We start from the raw sequence: 23,106 nt of genomic DNA on the forward strand, positions 1-23,106 counted from the left end.
ACCTACGTGCAGAAGTAGTTTTGGGTCACCATACTACACTCTTGCTGCACTGAACCCTTCTCTGCCACTTTTCCGCTGTGTGACCTTGGACAAGTCACTTAACTTCTCTGGGGCTCAGTTACCTCATCTATAAAATGGAGATTAAGAGTGTGAGCCCCATGTTGGAGGGGGACTGTATCCAGTGTGCTTAATTTGTATCTACTCCAGTGCTTGGAGCATAGTAAGTGTTTAAAAAGTATTGTTATTATTATTATTATTATCAGAGTAGATTCTAATAGCATCAACTGCTCACCAGTGGCTTGTCAGATCATTACACACAGTTCCCAATCAGCAGAAGGAAACAACCCATCAGTACTGCTTTTCCATAAAAACTGCTTGTTTCCCTCTGAGCTGCTCAACTGTTTACTAGAGTGTACTGCACACAGTAAGGGGTCAATAAATACCACTGTTTGATTGATCGATCTTCAAACTTCTCAGGTGCTGAGAGTCTAGTGCAATTCGCTACTCTAAAGGAATTCTACTATTAACTGTATACACACATGCACACACACACACACACACACACACAGAGTTGCTCCCTTGACATTTCATTTTATCATCTCCCTCTTGCCCTTGACATTTCATTTTATCATCTCCCTGTTCCAAAGGGAAATGATTTAACCATAAGGAAGACTCAATTGAAGTCTGTTGAATTCAGAACCAAAAAGATCTGTAATTGTCTCTCCAAAGAACGTGCCCACCGATACCTTGGTCTTTGTGTACCACTTATTATGAAAGGTCTCCCTTTGCATTATCAATACATCAGTGGTATTTATTGAACACCTGAATGCAGAACACAGAGCTAGGCACTCGGGAGAATTGGTTTCATAGCCAAGTTCACTTTCATGCTCACTATTAAACTTACCAAATATCCTTGCTCTCCTTCCCCATAGGACTGTGAGCCCCATGCAGGTCAGGGACTGTGTCTGATCTGATTATCTTGCTTCAACCCCAGGGCTTAGCTCAGTGTTTGGTACATAGTAAATATCATCATCATCACATTATCGGCAGCAAAAAATTCATTGAGGATCTAAGTCAGCACTGGCTCTTGGGGTAATACTGGAATTTTTATAGCTTAATATACATATATACTATTGGAATGCCAACATTATTATTATTAAGCCAAGTAGTGTGTGTGTGCACGCACACACAATATTTGGTTTATCTGGTCAGTCTCATGAGACTGATTTCATGCCAAACCTTTGCTTAGAACTGCTCTATATAGGAGTCTGAGATACTTTTAGAGTCTACAGTTCTAGTAGACTTGGTCAACTGAGAATCAGAAGGAATTCTACTCTCACCTATATCACAAGGGAACCAAAAGATTTTGGTTAAGTTATTTACTGAGCTTCTTTTCTCTCTCAAGGGCAAGAACACTTGTCTCTAAGTAACTTTGGTAAACCATTTGAATCTTGTTAAGTAGAATATATTATTTTGCTCCTTGATTGTAAATCACTGCCAAACGACGGAGAAAACTGCAGAGCTGAAGAGAGTTCTTTTTAGTTCTTTCATATTTTCTCTCAGTGCAGGGAGTATTTACAGGGAACGAAGCCTTTTATTTAACTGAATAGGGTTCCTTCTCCAACCAGCTCTCCCACTTAGCTTCCCCATTCTGGAGAGGATACCATATACACATGAGGAAGAGGGGTTTGTATGAGGAAAAGTGGTTTGTCGGACAAGCTTTGCTCCAATGAATGGCTGCATACCAAAAAGGATTCATTCTAACTTCACCCTGATATTACATATTACTTCATTTTAACACCCTCTCCTTATAGGTGTCTCTTTGGGTTGGCTCTATTAGTGCAGATTGAGCCAAGGAGGGGAAATCAAAGTGAGAAAACTCTGCCCAGTTAAGAGGCTTTGGCAAACAAAAAGGGGAGTAGGACCCTGTCTTAATCTGAATGTCACCAACAATTCACCCTAGTGGAGAAGAACTTCAGCCCTTCAGAGGCAGGGGGGATGCAAGGGCCAATTAATGGATTAAAGAGTCATACACAGGGCTCCACTGCACCTGCTTGGGATTGTCCCATTGGAAATCCACTTTAGCTGATGATGTTGTTTATGAAAGGGATCCAAGAGGATTTTTTAAGTTAAATAGGCAAATAATGACCTTAATTTTCCAAACACACCCTAGGTCTGCATTCTAATGAAATGGATTACAAAGGAGCACAGTGCGTGACCCAGAAATTTTAAAAAAACATGACATCTGATTTGTGAGATAAAGTAGGTTTGCTCTCCTCGGGTCTCAAGTCAAACCTCTTTAGAAAATGAGATGGGCAGGGAGCACAGCAGATCACTAAAGGGTACTCTATGGGCTTGAAAGCATTAACTTATTGGCAGATTCAGAAACTATGGAGAATCTGATTTTTGCATTCAAAATGGTATCCTCATGGTTCATCACTCAGGAAGTGGCAATAGATTCTCCATTGTGCCTGGGCAGTGACATTGAGGTGGGTGATTGTAACATTCCAAGATCTTCTGGAAAGCTAAACTTGCTTCCCAAATCTACTGTACTTTACTCTCCCAAGTGTTTAGTACAGTGGTCTGCACACGGTAAGTGCTCAATAAATACCACTGATTGATTCTCAAGGATTTTCCTGCTTGGAACATCCACCCCTGAGAATCAGTTTCAATTTGTCAAAAGCAAAAAGCAGAAAACTCCAGGCCCAAATGCCTGGTTTCACAACTGCCCAGAGATAACTGTAAGCTCCCCTGCAGTTGTAAATCAGTGTAATTGGATAGAAGGAAAATGGAACAGCCCCCAAGGGACAGGGTCTGTGTCTAATTGTGGGCAGGAAGCAGGTCTACCAACTCTTATATTGTTAGATTGTACTCTCCCAAGCACTTAGTACAGTGTTCTGCACAGAGTACGTGCTTAATAAATACAATTGATTGACAAAAGATATCCTCCCCAAAGTACACCCACTCACACTCCTTGGGTGACATCTTCTGAAGGACCCTATAGAATATGCATACGATGACTGAATACAAAAAGAGATTAAAAGAGAAATTAATATTTTGTTTAGCAGCGGTAGTGAACATGAAAGAGAGTTACAAAATGGTCTGATGCAAGGAGGCTCTTCCTCTCCCCACCCCCAACTCTTACATATAGCTAAAGGTTACTGAAGGGCCCCTACATGTATTAAACATCTGGAGTTCTTGGTAGATTTCCAAGCTATTTTATCAATCCAGCCAGACACTATTCACTGGTGGATCACCAGGCCCAGCCCTCTAGCATTCGAGGGTCTAAGGATGTTCTAATTCATACACTGTACAGTGTTGTCTGGGCAGATATGATGATAAATACACTCTGTTTTAAAGTAGATTTTTTACAAATCATAACTTACAGAGTCTCCAAGACTTTCATGTGGGGAAGACGAATGAGAGCCACAGTAGTCTGACATGAGAGCCACTGAGTGGAAGAAGAAACAGCAGGAGAACACTACTAAGGGTCTGGAGGTACTTACCCCTCTAATGAACTGATCATCAAATAGACTTTTGAAGGAGAGAGAGAGTGCATGTGCAGGTGTACTTAGCTTTAAGTAATAGTAATAGCAGTAAGAGTATTTGTTAAGACCTACTGTGTGTAGAGAACTGTACTAAGCACTGGGAAAGGATACAGAGTTGGGAATTAGACACAGACCCTGTCCCTTGGGGGCTGTTCCATTTTCCTTCTATCCAATTACACTGATACCTTCATTTTATTAATAATAATAATAATAATAATGGTATTTGTTAAACGCTTACTATGTGCCAAGCACTCTTCTAAATGCTGGGGTAGATACAAGGTAATCAGGTTGTCCCACGTGGGGCTTACAGTCTTAATCCCCATTTTACAGATGAGGTAACTGAGGCACAGAGAAGTTAAGTGATTTGCCCGAAGTCACACAGCTGATAAGTGGTGGACCCAGAATTAGAACCCATGACCTCTGACTCCCAAGCCCAGGCTCTTTCCACTAAGCCACGCTGCTTCTCTGATTCAAGCAATCATGTATGATTTTTACCTGTGAAAGAAGATAACTCCAGGCTGCAACATAAAAGCAGTATTACTGCCTTGTACATCATATTTCTTTCTGAGGGTCACTTGGTCTTTTAAGTACTAGTTGGGAAGCAGTAGAGTCTAGTGGAACTAGTATAGGCCTGGGGGTCGGGAGACCTGGTGTTTGGAACTAGCGCTGCGTAAGGTCTATGATCTACCAAATGAATGCAGGAAAGTCAGTTTTCCTATACCTTAGTTTTCCCGGTCAAGAAAGGGTGCTCACAGTACCTGTTCCTCCTGGCTTCACAGGGATACTGTGAGACAAAATAACGGATCCTAAAGTGTTTGGAAAGGCAAAAAAACCCCAAAACTCTATAAAAATTAGAGCAATATTACCCAGTTGTGTGGGTTGGACAAAAATTGCACAAAAGGAATTTTGAAAACAGACATCTAGTTTAACTGAGTACAATAATTACTATTATTGTTGTTATTAAATTTTTTTAAGTGCTTACTATGTACCAAGCACTGTACTAAGCGCTGGGGAAGAAACAAGGTAACCAGATCAGTTTCTGTCCCTAATGGGGCTCACAGACTAAGGGGGAGGGAGGACAGGTATGAATCCCCATTTTATAGGTGAGGAAACTGAGACACAGAGAGGAGTTTAGTGATTTGCCTGAAGTCACACGGCAGGCAGGTGACAGAGCCAGCTTAAAGTTTCCCTTGTGGTGAAGAAGGGTGCAAAATAATTTCTTCGTAGAAGGCATTTATTCAAGGAAATGGAATCAATCCCCCAAATCTGGCTTTTGGAGTGCTATGGTTCTCAGCAGGGAAAGGTTTCAAGGGCTTGCTCCTCTGCCAGTTAGTGTTTAAGTGTTTAACTCCCCCCACCCCCCCACCCTCACACACACACTCTCCCATACCTGGCTGTACTGTTATCACCGTCTTCCCTGCTGAGGAAGTGTTGGTGCTTTGATGATTACAGCAGCAGTTAAATGTCAGAGACCTGCCAGAGCTGGTGAAGACACAGTTCTGCCCTGAAGCAGGAAAATGCTCAAGTGCCTATTGTAGTTCTCTGCACCCTTCAGGCACTTGATAAACATTTGTTGACTAGCTGAAAAATCTGTTGTCTAGATGGGAGGTGTGGTGTTTGGAGGGGGATGATGGGGGGAGTGGAGGGGGGCCCGCAATCCAGTGATCCCTTCAGGATCTAATGCTGCCCAAAAAGAAAACATATACGTTCATGTGAAAACTGACCCGGGAGCCAGCCCATTCGTTAATGTACTGTCAATGTAATGTCAAAGCCCTCCAGGAAGTGAGTTCACATATTAAATTTAACATGGAGGTCTTTAGCTAAAAAGTGGGTAAGTACTGAGAGCCTCCAAACCATTCTCCATTGGCTACAGAGACCTCTTCACAGGCTCTTTGACACACATTTTGTTCCAACTAATTTGCTTCCCAAATCTGCATTTTTCGAACACTAGGCCATAAATAACTTTTGGCCTGGGCTTGAAACACCCATTTTTGGTCATATCACTTCCCTTTCTAAGGATCCACCATCACTTATGCCCATGAGATCGAAAGCACCGGAAAACCCTGTCTGGATTTGGGTGGGGGGGTGGAGGGTGGCGGGGGCAGGACTCTAACGGATTATATGTGTCTGACCCCATCTCCTCCCTCTGTCCTCAGCTCCTCCCAACACTTCTCTCCCAGCATAACCCTTTAGAGATAAAGAGGTGTGGAACGGAGAAAAGAATCTGGCCTTTGGTCATGATCTCGTGATCCTTCTCTCCGAAAAGTATTTTGGTGACACTCTGCATCTGCATGAAGGTCAATACAGTGTGTACCAAAACAAAATGCGTCCTGTGTGGTGACATCTAACCTCACCCAATAACACTGCAGACACTTTCAAAACAATATTGTTGCACCAAACAAAGCCAAAACACCAATAAAAGGAAGTCCACAAACCCTCTTAGGGTTGTCTTATTATCAGTTACCTGTCATGTGTCAACAGAACCGAAGCTTATTCTCACCCCAGATGATTATTCTCGAAAATGAACCTACTATTTCTTTGATTCAACTGATTAACTGGCTACTTGTATTAATTTATTTTCTGAACCCCATCTGAAACCATTAAAATCTTAAAGTCTCCCGACAAGATAGTCTAAATGAAAGACAAAGGAAAACCCAGTCTATCAAACAAAAAAGTTGATTCTAATTTTACCACTATTTGTCGCACCTAGTACGCTGGGGGTTTTGGGTTCTTGTTGTTCTTGTTGTTGTTTTTTACTCTTCCTCGGGCAAAGCCAAAAAAAACCAAACAAAAGCTACCAATCATTTAGTGGAAAGAGCTCGAGCCTGGGAGTCAGAGGATCTGAGTTCCAATTCCAGCTCTGTCACTTGCCTGCTGTGGGACATTCATTCATTCAATAGTATGTATTGAGCGCTTACTATGTGCAGAGCACTGTACTCAGCGCTTGGAATATACAATTCGGCAACAGATGGAGAGAATCCCTGCCCAATAACAGGCTCACAGGGACAGCAAGTCACACCACTTCTCGATGGCTCACTTCCCTCATCTGTAAAATGGGAGTCAATATGTGCTCTCTCCTACTTGGAACGATAGATAGCTCTATGTGAGGGATTGTGCCCAACCAGTTTATTTTGTATTTACCCCAGCACTCAGTACAATCCTTAGCACATAGAAAGCATCTAATATTAGTAGTAGTAATATTACTACCAAGCAGGTTTTTTGCCTTTTACTAAGAGCATCATCACACAGGCCTTCATCCCCAGGCCATCCTTAATAATGAAGGAAATCTTATTTTGCAGGTGGTCCTCTCACAGATCTTGTGTGTTATTCTACCCCATCTCGTGTAACACTTTATCTGAACACAGTGGAATCCAGAGCGAACTGAATACATCAGATCTTTGAAAATGCACACCAACTTTTTCTTGAAGGCTCCTTGGTGGGTAAGTACCAATAAAAAGAAAATATAATCTGGAAATCTGCAAATACACTAAACGTTCACACTGTGTGAAAAAATCCGCAATTTGCTTTGTAAAAGCCAACTAACTGCTTCCTTGTTTATCACTGCACTATAAGCAGGAGAAAATCTAGAGTTCACGTTTTATGTGAAAAGTGTTTGCTAACCTCGCCAAAGTCTGACTAACTTCCATCCTATAAGAAAACTTCCTGAAGAGCGGACGTGTTAGTGCAGATAAACAAGCAGGTCTAATTAAGGGGCATGCCGTTTCTCATGTCTCCTCTGTTGCAATGAAGGTTTAAATCTTTCCTTAATGCCAAGTGGGAAAAGGTTCACTAACTTGGGACAAGAGGGGGAAACAAACAGATTTAGAGGAGGGTTGGACCTTGGTACCCAATACCTAGAAGCTAAGCTCCTAGACAAGTTGCGGTTGATTCATTACAGAAGATGGCAGGTCAAACCGTTCTCCTTGCACCCTCTGGTGGCTACGCTACCAAATCCTTCTTGAGCTTTCGATGTCCTGCAAGGGAAAGATAAAGGAAACCTCATCTGATATTTTTCCACTATAAAAGAAGAATTCTTATCTGAAGAGACCTTAAGGAAGTAAAAAAAAAAAACTTTAAAAATAATGAGTTGATAAACTAGCTAGCTTCTGCAGGTTGTAATCGTAAACCTGAGAGGATAGATATGCTTGTAGAGAGGCTATGGAAACAGTTTGCCTTGACTTGGGCCAACCAGCCAGCGTGCTAATGAAGTAAAGCAGAGGCTGTATCTTTACAACTCATCTGACAGAGTTAGTGTCCTCAAGTTTTGCCACTACAGAGAACAAACTCTACTCCTGAAAGAGAAGCCTTCAGCTGTTGGCTTGGTGTACAATTTGAACACTTCTTTAAACAAGAAGCTACCAAAAAAAAATACAAGGTAAAGGGACAATTAAAACATCTCCTTACCTGCCACCAGAGAGAAATAACTGTAGATTAAATGTCAACATTTAAACTCCCCCTCACTACACAGCTCAGTCTCTTGTTTTTCAGTAGCCTTTTGCTGAGTTTACTAAGACCCTCTTGGGGTCATGTATTGCTTTGCCATTAAATCGATTAAACCTTGGCAAAACCTTTCGATATCAAGAAGCATGTTGACCTCCTACCTCAGACGTGGAAAAGTATCATTTCACAGTTGTCGATCATTTTTAATACAAACCCTATAGCATTCCACTACTAAAAGAGCAGGTGATCAATCAATCAATGGTATTTATCAAATGCTTATTATGTGCAGAGCACTGTATTAAGCACTTGGGAGGGCACAATACCACAGAATTAGCAGATCATGCTCCCTGACCAGTGAGCTTACTTCTTGCAGAAAGGAAAGAGAGATAGCCACTTTAGTGAGAGAGTACAAGCATGTATTAAAAAGACTTCTGGACCATGCTGGAATGTGGAAAGAGTGATGGGGAGGGGCAGTGCAATGGTTAGGCCTTGCCCTGTGGGCAACAGGACCTCAAATTGGATTGTTGAATTTATGAGGGGTGCAGTCTTAGTTTCCCTCTGCAACCAGGAACCTCACAGACCACAGAGCACCCTGTCACCAAGGCATGCGTTAACCTTCCACCTTACCCCTTCCAATCGATCAATCAATCATATCTCTTGAGCCCTTACTGTGTGCAGACTACTATGAGCTTGGGAGAGTACAATATAGCAGAATTGGAAGACAAATTCCCTGTCCTCAAGGAGCTCACAGTCTAGAGGAGGAGATGGACATTAATACAAATAAATTACCGATATATACATAAATGGTGTGGGGCTGAGGGAGGGGCGATTAAGGATGCGCAATCATTTGCTGGGTCCAAGGCGTGGGAGGGAGAGAGTGGCATGTGGTCCTGAATTATATAACGGCAGCAGTGAGCAGCAGCAAGTAATGGGGAGCCCTATTTATACAGGCGAGGGAGGCTAGTGGAAAAGATGGGTGAGGTCTCTCTAGGCCTCCTGTATCAACAGGGTTACAGTACCAACAGAATCTGGGCACACAGCCCTGCACTGGTCCTTCATGTGTTTTGGGGATGGGATAATAAGCCCCATAAGAAATGCTTGGAAAGGTTGATAGGTTAAAAAAAGGGGGGGGGTGCAGGGCACTGGCATGTTTTAATCTATTTTTCTGCAACGGGTCGGTATGCGTAGGCGAGATGCAGCAGCAAGTGTCTCATGACAGCTGGAGTGGCACGCCTGCTTGGCAGAGGCTGATGGGGCTGAGGGGGGGAAGGATGGACCATGGGTCTGCGGCAGTTCCCGGGGCCGGACCCCTCCACCATCGTTTCACTTGCCAGCCCCGACCCCCCGCCTCACCACCTCCCAGCCCCCCAACACACACGCGGACACACAGACACAAATGCACTCCCGCAGACACACACGCAGGCACACATGTACGCCCACGGTCACCCATACACACGCAGACACCCATACAAGCAGGCACACATGCACACGCACACAGACACCCATAAAAGCAGACGCACATGCACACGCACAGACACACATACAAGCAGACCCACATGCACGCCCACAGAGACACATGCAAGCCCAGACACCCATACAAAAAGACACATGCATACACACATACTCGGGCAGTCACCCATACAAACAGACACACACACACACAGACCCCCATCCAAGCAGACAGACACATATGCACGCGCGGACACCCAAAGAAGCAGACACACATGCCCACGCACACAGACCCCCCATAGAAGCAGACACACAGACACTCATACAAGCAGACACACACGCACACTGACCCCCATAGAAGCAGACACACAGACACACAGACACATATGCACGCGCGGACACCCAAAGAAGCAGACACACATGCCCACGCACACAGACCCCCATAGAAGCAGACACACAGACACTCATACAAACAGACACACACGCACACAGACACCCATAGAAGCAGACACACAGACCCCCATAAAAGCAGACACACAGGCACACAGACCCCCATAGAAGCAGACACACAGACACACATACATGCGCAGACGCCCATAGAAGCAGACACACACGCACACAGACACCCATAGAAGCAGACACACATGCCCACGCACACAGACACCCATAGAAGCAGACACACACCCACACAGACACCCATAGAATCAGACACACAGACACCCCCACCCCCAGACAAGCAGACAACACCCATACAACCAGACACACAGGCACACAGACCCCCACAGAAGCAGACACACAGACACACGTGCACGCGCAGACCCCCATAGAAGCAGATAGACACAGACCCCCCTAGAAGCAGACACACAGACCCTCATACAAGCAGACACCCACGCACACAGACCCCCATACAAGCAGACACCCACCCACACAGACCCCCATAGAAGCAGACACACAGACCCTCATACAAGCAGACACACACGCACACAGACCCCCCTAGAAGCAGACACACACCCACACAGACCCCCCCTAGAAGCAGACCCACAGACACTCATAGATGCAGACCCACAGACCCTCATACAAGCAGACCCACAGGCACACAGACACACACAGACCCGCGGGGACCCCCCCCCCCAGAAGCAGACACACACGTACACAGTCACCCCCAGAAGCAGACACCCACGGACGCGCCCAGAGACAGAAGCCCCAGACACACATAGAGACAGAGAGAAGTGCGCCCAGAGAGATGCCCAGCTCCAGAGGCAGAGGCAGGCAGACGGATCCCTCCCCCGTCCCCCGTCCCCCGTCCCCCGTCCCCCGTCCCCCGGGGACCACTGACCACTCTGCCGGAAAACCTCTCGGTGGCCCGCTTGACTTTTCCGTAGGTGCCCTTGCCCAGGGTCTCCTGCAGCTCGTAGCGATGCTTCAGGTTGTGCTTGTGGTGATGGCGCTTCACCCCCTGCTGCTTCCGCACCTCCCCGCCGCCCGCCGCCGCCGCCGGGAAGGCCTCCGTGCTGTCGGGCGGGGGCCCCGAGCCGAGCGGGCCGCCGGCGGGCGCCGCAGCCCCGTCCATCCCCGGGGGTCGGGGGGTCGGGGGGGTCGGGGGGGTCGGAGGGTCGGGGGTCGGGGGAGCGGGCGGCGTCCCGCTGTCGGTCCGGGGGGCTCCCGCTGCTTTCACGGGCCCGGGGGCGGCGGCCCCCGAGCCTCCCGTCACGGACGGACCCCGCCCCGGCTGCTCCGGCTGCAGCTCCCGGGGCCTCTGCTGCAGCAGCTGCGGGTTCTGCCGGCGGGTCCGGTGGCGGCGGCGGGGCCGCACATGGGGCGCCCGCAGCTCTCCCGTCCCGTCCTGTCCCGTCCCGTCCCGTCCCGATCCCCGTCCCCGGCCCCGGCCCCGGCCCCGGCCCCGGCCCCGGCCCCGGCCCGTCCTCTCTGCTCCGCTCGGCTCCGGTCCGGTCCTCCCGGGCTACGCGGCGGGGGACGGAGAGCCCAAGGCTGGCGGCGCCGGTGGCGGCGGCGGGGGGTTTTAGGAGCGGCGGGGGAGGGAGGGAGGGAGGAAGGGAGGGAGGGAGGGAGGGGGTGTGCGTCTCTGTGTGTGTGTGTGTGTGTTGCCCGCCCCCCGCCTTCTCCTCCTCCTCCTCCCCCGGGGTCTCTGGGGAGGCGGGGCGGCGGGCTGTCCGGCCGACCCCCGGGGGAGGGGCGGAGGGTCTGGGCCCGCCCCCTCCCCCCGCCCCCCGCCGCCGCTTTGTCCCTCGCTGGGCGGGCCACGGAAAGGACCGACCGACGAGACGAGGCCCCCACCCGACCAACCACCCAACCCTGGCCTTCTACACTGCCGCCGCTCCCCCCCTCCTCCCTTCTTCCTCCTTTTCCTTCCTCCTCCTTCCTTCTCCTCCTCCTCCCTCCTCCCTCCTTCACCTCCTCCCTCCTTTTCCTCCTCCTCTTCCTTCCTCCGCCCTCCTTATCTTCCTCCTCCTCCCTCCTCCCTCCTTCTCCTCTTCCTTCCTCCTCCCTCCTTCTCCTCTTCCTTCCTCCTCCCTCCTTCTCCTCTTCCTTCCTCCTCCCTCCTTCTCTTCCTTCCTCCTCCCTCCTTCTCCTCCTCCTCCCTCCTTCTCCTCCTCCTCCCTCCTCCTTCCTCCTCCTCCCTCCTCCTTCCTCCTCCCTCCTCCCTCCTTATCTTCCTCCTTCTCCCTCCTCTCTCCTTCCCCTCCTCCTCCTTCCTCCTCCTCCTCTCTCCTCCTCCTCATTCATTCAATTGTATTTATTGAGCTTGGCACATAGTAAGCACTTAACAAATACCCTCGTTATTATTATTAGTGCAGCGCACTGTTCTAAGGGCTTGAAACGTACAATTCGGCCACAGAGACAATTCCTGCCCAACAACGGGCTCCCGAGGCTCCCAGTCTCGTCCTCCTTCCTCCTCTCCCCTCCTTCTCCTCCTCCTTGCTCGTCCTCCTCGTCCTCCCTCCTTCTCATCCCCATCCTCCATCCTCCTCCCTCCTCCTCCCTCCTCCCCCTTCCTCCCCGCCGTCCCCCCGGGCTCCCCGAGGCCCGGGCCAGGGGACCGGAGGGGAGAGGAGGGGACCGGAGGGGAGGGGAGGGGACCTCCCGGGAGAGGCCGGGGCTGTCCGGTTTCAGGAGGTGAGTCACCCCGCTCCACCGCTGCCGCCACCGAGGAGGAGGAGGATGGTGTTTGTTAAGCGCCTACTAGGTGCTAAGCGCTGGAGGAGATGCAAGGTGATCAGGTTGTCCCGCCTGGACTCACGGTCTTCATCCCCACTGGACAGATGAGCTAACTGAGGCCCAGAGAAGTGAAGTGATTTGCCCGAGATCACACAGCAGACAGGCGGCGGAAGCGGAATTAGAATAATCTTGGTATTTGTTAAGCGCTTACTAGGTGCAGAGCACTGTTCTAAGCGCTGGGGTAGACATAGGGGAATCAGGTTGTCCCACGTGGGGCTCACAGTCTTAATCCCCATTTTACAGATGAGGGAACTGAGGCACAGAGAAGTGAAGTGACTTGCCCACAGTCACACAGCTGACAAGTGGCAGAGCCGGGAGTCGAACTCATGACCTCTCACTCCAAAGCCCAGGCTCTTTTCCACTGAGCCACGCTGCTTCCCACGTCCTCCGACTCCCAAACCCGGGCTCTTGCCACTAGGCCGTGACTACACCCTCCTTCCACCCAGGCTGACCATACTCTACTCCCCCGGTCCGAAGACTCCCCCCTCTCCGGGGTTATTATTACTGTTATGGCATTTGTTAAGCACTTACTATGTGCAAAGCACTGTTCTAACCGCTGGGGAGGATACAAGGTGATCAGGTTGACCCACGTGGGGGCTCACACTCTTAATCCCCATTTTACAGATGAGGTAACTGAGGCACAGAGAAGTGAAGTGACTTGCCCAAAGTCACTCAGCTGACAAGCGGCTGAACGCGGGGGATTTGAACCCACGAACTCCCAAACCCGGGCTCTTTCTACTGAGCCAAGCTGAGACCCCCTGGCCCGGAGACCCTTCCTGAAGTAGGAAGCAGTTGTGCGTCCCCTCCATCCTCACCCTCCTCCCGCCCCACCACTGACCAAGTTCTTTGGCCTTGCGCTACTCAGATAACTTGCTAACGAAGGCTTGACTTCTGAATCATTACCTACAATTAATTAGCAATCTTTCCAAAGCATCCTGCCTGAATGATCTCCATCTACTGCCTTTCAACCCTTCCACCATCCCCAATCGTGAACTGACTGAGGCAGAACCAGGGAGAGCTGTGAAGGCACTTGCTTGCTTCCAAGTTTTTCAACCTGGTGTGGGGTTTGCCCCATGATGCTTCTGCCACTTCCCTCCCCGACGACCTTACAGCTACTCATTATTATCTGTTTACTGCTGTAGTGTACTCTCCCGATCGCTTAGTACAGTGCCCACAATAAGAGGTCCATAAAGAAGATTGAATCAATGCCATTCAGAGGTAGGAGAACTGGGGTGGTAGTCTGGATTTAAGTGAGGGAACTGACTACATTTGTTTTTGGTTTTTTTCCATTGATGTACATACTGGAACTCACTTCCATTCAGATCCATGAATTACTATTCTAGGGATGGAAATAACAGGTCCTGTTGATCACAAACCCATACAGCAAATAAATGCTTGTCTCTTTCAGTATGATTCACAGACTAAGATATCTGCTGTAAAAGTCCAAATCATTCTCTGATTTTTTTTTAAAAGCTTTGGGATTGATTGCTGAAGGCTTGACTGCCCAGTACTAATACAATTCAGGTCAAAAAATACACTTTGAGTGCAATTGGAGGGGGGAAGAAAAAAGCTTTCAACCGGAGACAAAGGACAGAGGCTAAATAGTATTCTTTGATTTTGCATTACTCAGATAACTTGCTAATGAAGGCTTGACTTCTGAATCATTACCTACAACTAATTAGCAAACACCTAAAAAGAATTTTGGTGTTTAAGTACTGTGTGCTAAATAATCATGTTGGATAGAGCTGCTGTCTCACCTGAGGCTTACAGTGCTGGGTGCATCATAACTAAAATAATTGTAAAGGAGAGGAGTTCTGGTGAAAATTTTAGGGACTGGCTGATTAAAAAAAAATTGAGGTATCTGTTAAGCACAAGCATTGGGGTAAATGCAAAGATTCTCAAGTTGGGGTTCACTAGGGGGAAGGATAATTGGTATTAAATCACCATTTTACAGATGAAGAAACTGAGGTGCAAAGAAGTTAAGTGATTTTTGCCCAGGATAATCATATTTATTGAGTGCCTTAGCTAGTCTCCCAAGGCTTTCTTCATTGTTGTCCTCCCTTTGACTCCCTCCCCATCGACCCCCTCCCGGTTGACCCCCTCCCGGTCGATGACATCCCTATTGGTACCCTTCCTGTCAACTCATTCCCAGTCGACTCCCTCCCTGTCAACTCATTCCCCATCTTCCGACCAGGAGCCCCCTCCTGAGGTAGGGAGGGGTTGTGTGCCCCCTCTTCTGACCTGGAACCCCCTTCTGGGGGAGGCCCACTTAGGTCTGGCCCCGAGTCCCCTTCCAAGGTCGAGAAAGAAGAATTCGGGCTCCCACCCTGGCCCTGAGCTCCCTCCCAGGGAGGGAATTAAATGGAGGTGAGAGGGGACACCCCAAGAACCGCTGCAGGCCGAGGAGACGACCCCCGTCTGCCGGACTCTTACCCCTGCTGGCAGCCGGACAGAAGACCCTCAACCTAGTCAGAAATCAGGCAGGGAAACCACAGTTTCAGCCATGGGAGAAGAGCCTCAAGGCCTAAATTAGCCAAGGAGGGAGCCCCTTTGCCCCAGGAAAATTAAGGAAAGAGGTTCTGAGTGGATGGACACGTGAATGAAAACCTGATTTATTTGAGGGGGGAGAAGGGGGAACACACAAGAGAGACTAGCAAGACGTAGGCGAGCGACTTGTTGGGGGCTGGACCCCACTGACTCAAAATTCCTTAAGGTAAGAATCTTCACAGATTGCTGCCCCCACATCATAATAATAATGTTGGTATTTGTTAAGTGCTTACTATGTGCAAAGCACTGTTCTAAGCGCTGGGGGATACAGGGTGATCAGATTGTCCCACGTGGGGCTCACAGTTTTAATCCCCATTTTACAGATGAGGTATCTGAGGCCCAGAGAAGTTAAGTGACTTGCCCAAAGTCACATAGCTAGCAAGCGGCAGAGCCGGAATTCGAACCCATGACCTATGACTCCCAAGCCCAGGCTCTTTCCACTGAGCCATGCTGCCTCAAGAGCGCGGGGAAAGCACACAGCACAATAGTAGAAAGAATTGTTATTAGAAAGAAAGCTTCTAAAAATCCTTTAAATGCTTTTAAGAGAAAATGATTGGTAAAACTAATAATAATAATTATGGTATTTACTATGTGCCAAGTACTGTACTAAGTACTGGCTGCCATAGATACAAGTTAATCAGGTCAGACAGATTCCCTGGCTCACAGGGGATTTGTAGCCTAAGGAGGAGCGAGAACAGATATTCAATCCCCATTTTTCAGATGAAGAAACTAATGCAAAAATAAATTAAATGAGTTGTCCCAGATCACAAAGCAGGAAAGTAGCCTAGCTAGGGTTAGAACCCAGGTCCTCTGTTTCCCAGGTCCATGTTTTGGAAGAAGCGTGAGGCAAAAAGCATTTAGAGGTGGATAGTGTATTCCTTTCAGAAATCAGTTAATTCTACCACTTGGTCCCCTTAAAGCAGGAGACGACAATTTTTGCTTCTGGACCAAATTAGGGATTGGGTTTCCTTAGACACCCTTGACACTACCTTCGATAACATTTCATCAGAATTGACATCATCGTTTCAGAATCTATTTGGCATCTATCGTTTCAGACCCAGAAAATGATTTTAAGAATTTCTTGATCCCCTACAGTTCACTGCCTGATTTTGGGGGGGGACCCGTTATGTTTTATTGTTTCTGAGCTCTGAGCCAAGCTCATTTTGATGTCTGTGTGGGTTAACCTTGTGTAGCACCACATGAGGTGAGAACCTCGAACATCACTTTAAACTATTAGGCATGTCCGGAGCCATGCTTTTAAGGGATGAGGTCGTGGGGCAAGTCACCTTATTCAGAGTCGTCTGTCAAAGATGGGAAGGGTTGCAGGTAGAGTGATATGATATTTATTAACTGCTTTCTGTGTACCAAGAATTGGGGTCGATACAAAATTCAGATGGAACCAGTATATTGAGAAGCTGCGGGGCTTAGTGGCAAGAACATGGGCTTGGGAGTCAGAGGTCGTGGGTCCTAATCCAGACTCCGCCACTTGTCAGCTGTGTGACTTTGGGCAAGTCAATTAACTTCTCTGTGTTTCAGTTAGCTCGTGTAAAATGAGGATTAAGACTGTGAGCCCCACGTGGGACTGGGACAGTGTCTGATCTAATTTTCTTACAACTGATAACTGGAATTTCTTAAGTGCTTACTATGTGCCATGCACTCTACTAGGCCCTGGGATAGTTGCAAAGTAATTGGGTTGGACACAGTCCCTGGCCCACGTAAGGCTCACAGTCTTAATCCCCATTTTACACACAGCACATACGTACATATCCATAATTTGTTTATATTAATGTATTTCTATATTAATAATACAATATTGTTGTATTGATGTATTTATAGAATACCCTGTTATTTTGTACTCAAGTGCTTAACACAAAGCTCTGCACACAGGGAGCTGTAAATAAAAACAATTAATTGATTGATCGTCTGAGAGTGAGAACTTAATAAATACCATTAGTATTAGTAGTTGTTATATTGTTGTTATTTTTTGCCGGCACTCCTCTCAAATTGGCATAAGGGTCAGACTGGGGAGAGTTGGGTCAATATCAAATTGGATGGCTATTGACAATCATGGAAGTCACAAACAAAATTAAAGATGTAAATGATGAATTTGATTTAGAGTAGTGCATCCACGGGCAACCACAAGAACTCATTGGAAGATCCATGCCATTTTAATGTGGAACAGATGACTTAAATTTAAAAAAAATCACTTTCTAAAGCAAAATACAAGAGATGTTGAAATTCTCCAACTGGTATTACAAGGTGTTTTCCACTTTCACATTAATCTTGCACTTTGGTAACTATTAAACTAACTAGCACATAAAAAAAACCCACTATCATGCTTATCCCTGTGGAAAAAACTATTACAACATTAGGAAATGAGTGAAAACCAAAAGAGAAGTTATAAATACTCAACAGAAAATGAGTGGCTTTTTCAGAATGTTTAGATAGTCTAGATTTCTCTAATCAACTTGGAAACTATGACTGTTAAAACCCTGTCCATGTTGAAATATTTACTTTTGGTATTGGGAGTTTTCACTTTTTCTTTCTGCGTTTACCTTTTTTTCAGTTGGAAACTATAAACAATACTCCAGCCTCTTCCGGAGCCATGAAATAGAAGGGATTAAGTTAGAGTTATTACCAAGAGAAATGCCTTGAAAAAGAGACCCAGAAAATGGAAAAATTTGGTAGCTCATGAGAAAGCAACATCACAATACCACCCTGAGAAACCCCTCAAAATTAAAGGTCGGAGGGCTTGGACAGTATTATAAGTATCTAATAATAAGTAAAAGTCACAGGCAGGACAATACATGGAGCCCTTTAGTAGTGAAAGGTGTCATCAGATATGGCCAGCGAATATGCTAGGCTTCACTGACACTTAAGAGTGAAGCTTGGTCTCATTACCAAAGAGGGAAGGTGAGGTTATGGGCCATCAAGGAACAATAAGGGAAGAGGTCAAGGAGCACAAGAGGGGAAAAGAGAAGGAGCAGCATTATGGGGGGAAGGGACACCTTTTGTATGCACATTCTCCTATGCCTCTTTCTCTCATCCCCTTTAACATGGGAGGGAGATTTTCCAAACATCCTCTTTCTCTTCTTCCTCCCCCAGTTCCTCAGTTCTGGTAGATTTCAAGTAGTTGCTCAAAACTGTTACAAAGTTAATGCTGCAGTCAAAGAAAAAGAGTGCTCCCAGAGACTCCATCACTTGATTTTTATGGGGTAGAAGATGATCCAGACCGATTGTGGCATTCCACTGGCAGAGATTTTGAGTGAGTGGGTGGAAGGTAGCAGAGATTTTAGGGTCAAGGAGGCCAGCAAGGGGATGGGCTTTAATTAATCAATCAGTGGTATCTACTGGGCACTTTCTGTGTTCCTAAGCCCTTGGGAGAGAACAATACAATAGAGGCATAAACAGGATCCCCGCCCACAAGGAGTTTACGGTCTAGAAGCCTCTGAGCTTCAAAGAGTTCACGAACCAAAAAGCCATCATTTTGTGTCTTTTCAGCCGTAATTGGTTGATCTGCCTGAACTGGGTACCCCATGACCATGGTTATGCAGGCGAAGGAACGGACTTGGCCCCAACACAACACCAGCCCCCCAACCTTCTTTTACTCTAAATCTACTCTGATGGATCCAGGTCCCCCAACGCTAGGAGTGTTCAGCAGGATGAGGGAGACAGAGGGCAGGGAAGGACTAAGGGTTACAGTAATAATAATTATAGTGTTTGTTAAGCGCTCACTATGTGCCAGGCAGTATACTAAGTGCGGGGTGGGGGGGTGGGGAATATAACAAAATCAGGTTGGACACCGTCCCTGTCCCACATGGGGCTCACCGTCTCAATACCCATTTTACAGATGAGGTAACTGAGGCACAGAGAAGTGAAGTGACTTGCCCAAGGTCACACAGAAGCCACGTGGCGGAGACGGAATCAGAACCCATGAATGTCTGCCTCCCAGACCCGTGCTCTATCCACTGTGCCGTGCTGCTTCTCTAGTAGACCATGAAGGCTTGCAGAAACCTTTTCTGAGCCGTAGTAATTGAATGGTTTGGAAAAGCACTACAGTTTAGAGGCTTGGTAGACCCGAGTTATGCTATGGCCATTCATTCAATTGCATTTATTGAGCACTTACTGTGTGCAGAGCACTGTACTAAAGGCTTGGAAAGTACAATTTGGCAACAGATAAAGACAATCCCTACTCAACAATGGGCTCACAGTCTAGAAGACCAACTTTAGAAGAATGAACTGGAGAACTGAAGCAATTATCCAGATAATTCAGCTCAACTATTTTCATAATTGAAGCCAAGTCTGGATTAGCTCTGAATGATCTGGACTGGTATCTTAGTTTTGTAAATATTGATTTGGCTCCACCACAGAACCACCAGAGAATATTGGCATCCCTACCAGCTGGGGCAGAAAGGAGACCCTATTCTTATGCTTTTTGTTCTCATCTGTCTTGCCACCGACCTCTCACCTGTGTCCTACATCTGGCCTGGAACACCCTTCTTCCACATATCCAATAGGCAATCACTCTTCTCACCTTCAAAACCTTATTAAAAACACATCTCTTCCAAGAGGTCCTCCCTGACTAAGTCCTCATTTCCTCTTCTCTCACTCCCTCCTGTGTCATCTTTGCATGTGGACTTTACCCCTTTATTCATCCCTCCCTCAGACCCTCAGCACTTATGTACCTATCTGTAATTTATTTATATTAATGTCTGTCTCCCCTTCAGACTGTAAGCTCTTTGTGGTCAGGAAACATGTCTACCAACCCTGTTATATTGTACTCTCCCAGGTACCTGAGAAGCAGCCTGGCTTAATGGAAAGAGCCCAGGCTTAGGAGTCAGAGATCGTGGGTTCTAATTCTGGCTCCGCCACTTGTCAACTGTGTGACTTTGGACAAGTGGCTTAACTTCTCTGTGGCTCAGTTACCTCATCTGTAAAATGGGGATTAAGACTGTGGTCCCACGTGGGACAAGCTGATCACCTTGTATCTACACCAGGACTTAGAACAGTGCTTGGCACATTGTAAGTGCTCTGCCACTTGTCGGCTGTGTGACTCTGGGCAAGTCACTTAACTTCTCTGTGCCTCAGTTCCCTCATCTGTAAAATGGGGATTAAGACTGTGAGCCCCACATGGGACAACCTGATTCCCCTATGTCTACCCCAGCGCTTAGAACAGTGCTCGGCACATAGTAAGCGCTTAACAAATACCAACATTATTATCATTATTATTATTATTAAGTGCTTAACAAATACCATCACTATTATAATTATAATTATTATCATGTGCTTAGTATAATAGTGCTCTGCACAGAGTAAACACTCATTAAATACAATTGATTGATTGATTTTTAAAAAAACCTCCCTTCATGGCCAACACCTCACCATTCTTCCCATCTTGAAAGCCCTCCAAGAAATCACATCTCTAAGAGGCTTGGCTCACTAAACCTTTACTTCCCCTACCTGTCCTCCTCTCTCCATCACTTAGGCATGTGTCCATGAGCCACTTAATTGCTTAGATAGTCCTCCCAGCCCCTCTATTACTAAACTCGATTTTCCCCTTCTATAATTTATTTTAATGTCTGTCTCCCCATTGCCCTCCCTCCTCCCCACCCCCCACCTCCACTGTAAACTCCTTGTGGGCAAGATTCATGTTTACTCATTCTATTGTTTGCAAGTACAATGCTCTGCACACAGCATTTTCTCAATCAATGCCACTGATTGATGATTGGAAGTAGCTTGAGTCAGGCTCCCTGCTGCCCCATATTACAGTCAAATCTCCAGTATAAAAGAGTGCCCCTGGGACCAGGTTGGAGTTAGTGGTAGACAGGATGTTGGCTAGGTAAGAAAGGAGTGGTTGGATCCTTGGCTTTGAGCAAGGGAACACTATTGTAAAAAGGACTAGATTCTCAAGGGAATTTAAAAGAAGTCATCCCATACTCTTTTTCAGAGAGGACCTCCTAGCCAAGGAGGTGTTTGAGGAGCTAAAGAACAGAGGAAGTGAATCCTGAATGGATCACTTTATCCTTATCAATAAAGCTGACTGGGCAATATTGGATCACTGGTTCAGGAGACCCTGGAGTCCCTCAACTTCAGGCCCTGCGGACATCAGGACTAAAGACTGCTTTAATGTGTTAAAGTAAAACAAGCTTAGAAAAATTAGTGTTCTCAAGTGCCTAATCAGTACAAACCCAAGTAACCAGTAATCTTCTTAAAGCAAGACTCTTCACCCAGTCGTGCCTGCTGTCAGCAAGGTGTGGCTGCAGTAAGGATGAGAACATTCCTGGCCTGTTGTGAGCCTGCCACTGAGGTAAGAAGTGACAACCACCTGCTCTTGAGTGGTGACAGATCACTTAGATGGTGCAAAACCGCCTGGAGCAGATGTTGTGCACTCATGAGTGGCCGCAGCAGAAGAGAAAGTGAGTATCTGCTCTGCTGATGTGTGGGTAGTGTATCCCAGACTTCCCCAGCCCTTCCATCTATTCCTTTTTCTTCATGCACAGCTTTTCAGCATACCTGCCACAGAACAGCTGCTTCAATAGTAGTATTGAGCACTGTACTAAAGGTTTGGGAGCATCCAGTATCAGACCCCTACTCTCCTAGACCATTGGTGAAATTTGTGAGATGATAACCATTCCATTTTCATACTCCTTAAGGAAAATATTCACCGATCCTTTTTATCCCCCTTCACTACACAGATGGAAATCTCAAGGATGAAGCTGAAGCACTTGCTATTTATGCAAGTAAGCTCCTCCTCTAGCCTGAGAGCTCTTTGTGGGCCAAGAACATATCTACCATTTCTATTGTATTGAACTCTCCCAAGCATTTAGTCTAGTGCACTGTACATAGTAGGTGCTCAATAAATGCCACTGATATAATTTGCTCAGATTACCTGATTTGGGGGCTCTTAAGCTTCCCCTGGTTCAATAAGTGATACCCTAAAATAAGAGAATAAACAAATGAAATGACTAATATATGAATCTGCATTTCTGCTCTTTGGAAGATAAAACTCAGGTCTTCTGATGAGGTCTTTTGGGTTTTTGCTTTTTTGATTTTTTGATGGTATTTGTTAAACATTTACCATGTGTCAGGCACTGTACTAAGCTCAGGGGTAGATAGAAGCCAATCAGATTGGACACAGTCCCTGTCCTACATAGACTTCACAGTATTAATCCCCATTTTACAGACAAGGTAACTGAGGCACAGAGAAGTGAAATGACTTGCCCAAAGTCACACAGTGGACAAGTGGCAGAGCTGGGATTAGAGCCCAGGTCCTCTGACTCCCATGCTCTATCCATTAGTCCGTGCTGCTTCCCAGTAACAGTTCTTAGAACATTGTTCGAAGTAAATGTTTGGAAGAGTAAGATACAGTTGAGTAGGTAGGCACCATCCCTGCCCATAATGAGCTTATAGGCGGGAGGAGAAATCAGACATTAAAATAAATTACAGGTGAATATGGACATAAGTGCGGTGGAGTGAATATCAGAGTGCTTATGGAATACAGACCAAATGCATACGTGACAGAAGCAGCATGGTTGAGGACATTCTATTAATATGTCCACATTACATTATGGCATTTCTTGGGATTTTCTAAGTACTTTAGGGGAGTGGTGGTGCTTTCGAAAGTTAAGGGAAGTGGGTGGGAGAAAAGAGTTTGAGGTGTCAGTGGGATATCCGAGAGAGGTCCTGAGGGCAGATAAAATGTGAGGCTGCAGAGAAGGAGAGTGGTCAAGCCTGGAGAAGCAGATTTGAAAATCTGCAAACAGGTGGCAGTTGAAGTTATGGGAGCTAGTGAGCGAATGAGTTCAGCTCACCGAACTGTAGTCTAGAGGAGTTGGTTGGTTCTCCTCTCTTCAGAATGCCAGGAGAGGGGATGGAGGTGAATAAA

At 46.6% G+C, this 23,106-nt stretch overlaps 1 protein-coding gene across 1 annotated transcript in view; it reads right to left on the minus strand.

The window, feature by feature from the left end:
• Positions 1–11,007, minus strand: part of NUAK1 (NUAK family kinase 1) — a 53,233-nt gene extending 42,226 nt beyond the window's left edge. Inside the window, exon 1 of the mRNA XM_001508215.3 lies at positions 10,774–11,007. Within this exon, the coding sequence (XP_001508265.1) occupies positions 10,774–11,007 (234 nt within the window). The remainder of the gene's footprint in view (positions 1–10,773) is intronic.
• Positions 11,008–23,106: the final 12,099 nt, after the last annotated feature.

Source organism: Ornithorhynchus anatinus, chromosome 14 (assembly GCF_004115215.2).
Source record: "Ornithorhynchus anatinus isolate Pmale09 chromosome 14, mOrnAna1.pri.v4, whole genome shotgun sequence".
Classification (NCBI taxonomy): Eukaryota; Metazoa; Chordata; class Mammalia; order Monotremata; family Ornithorhynchidae; genus Ornithorhynchus; species Ornithorhynchus anatinus.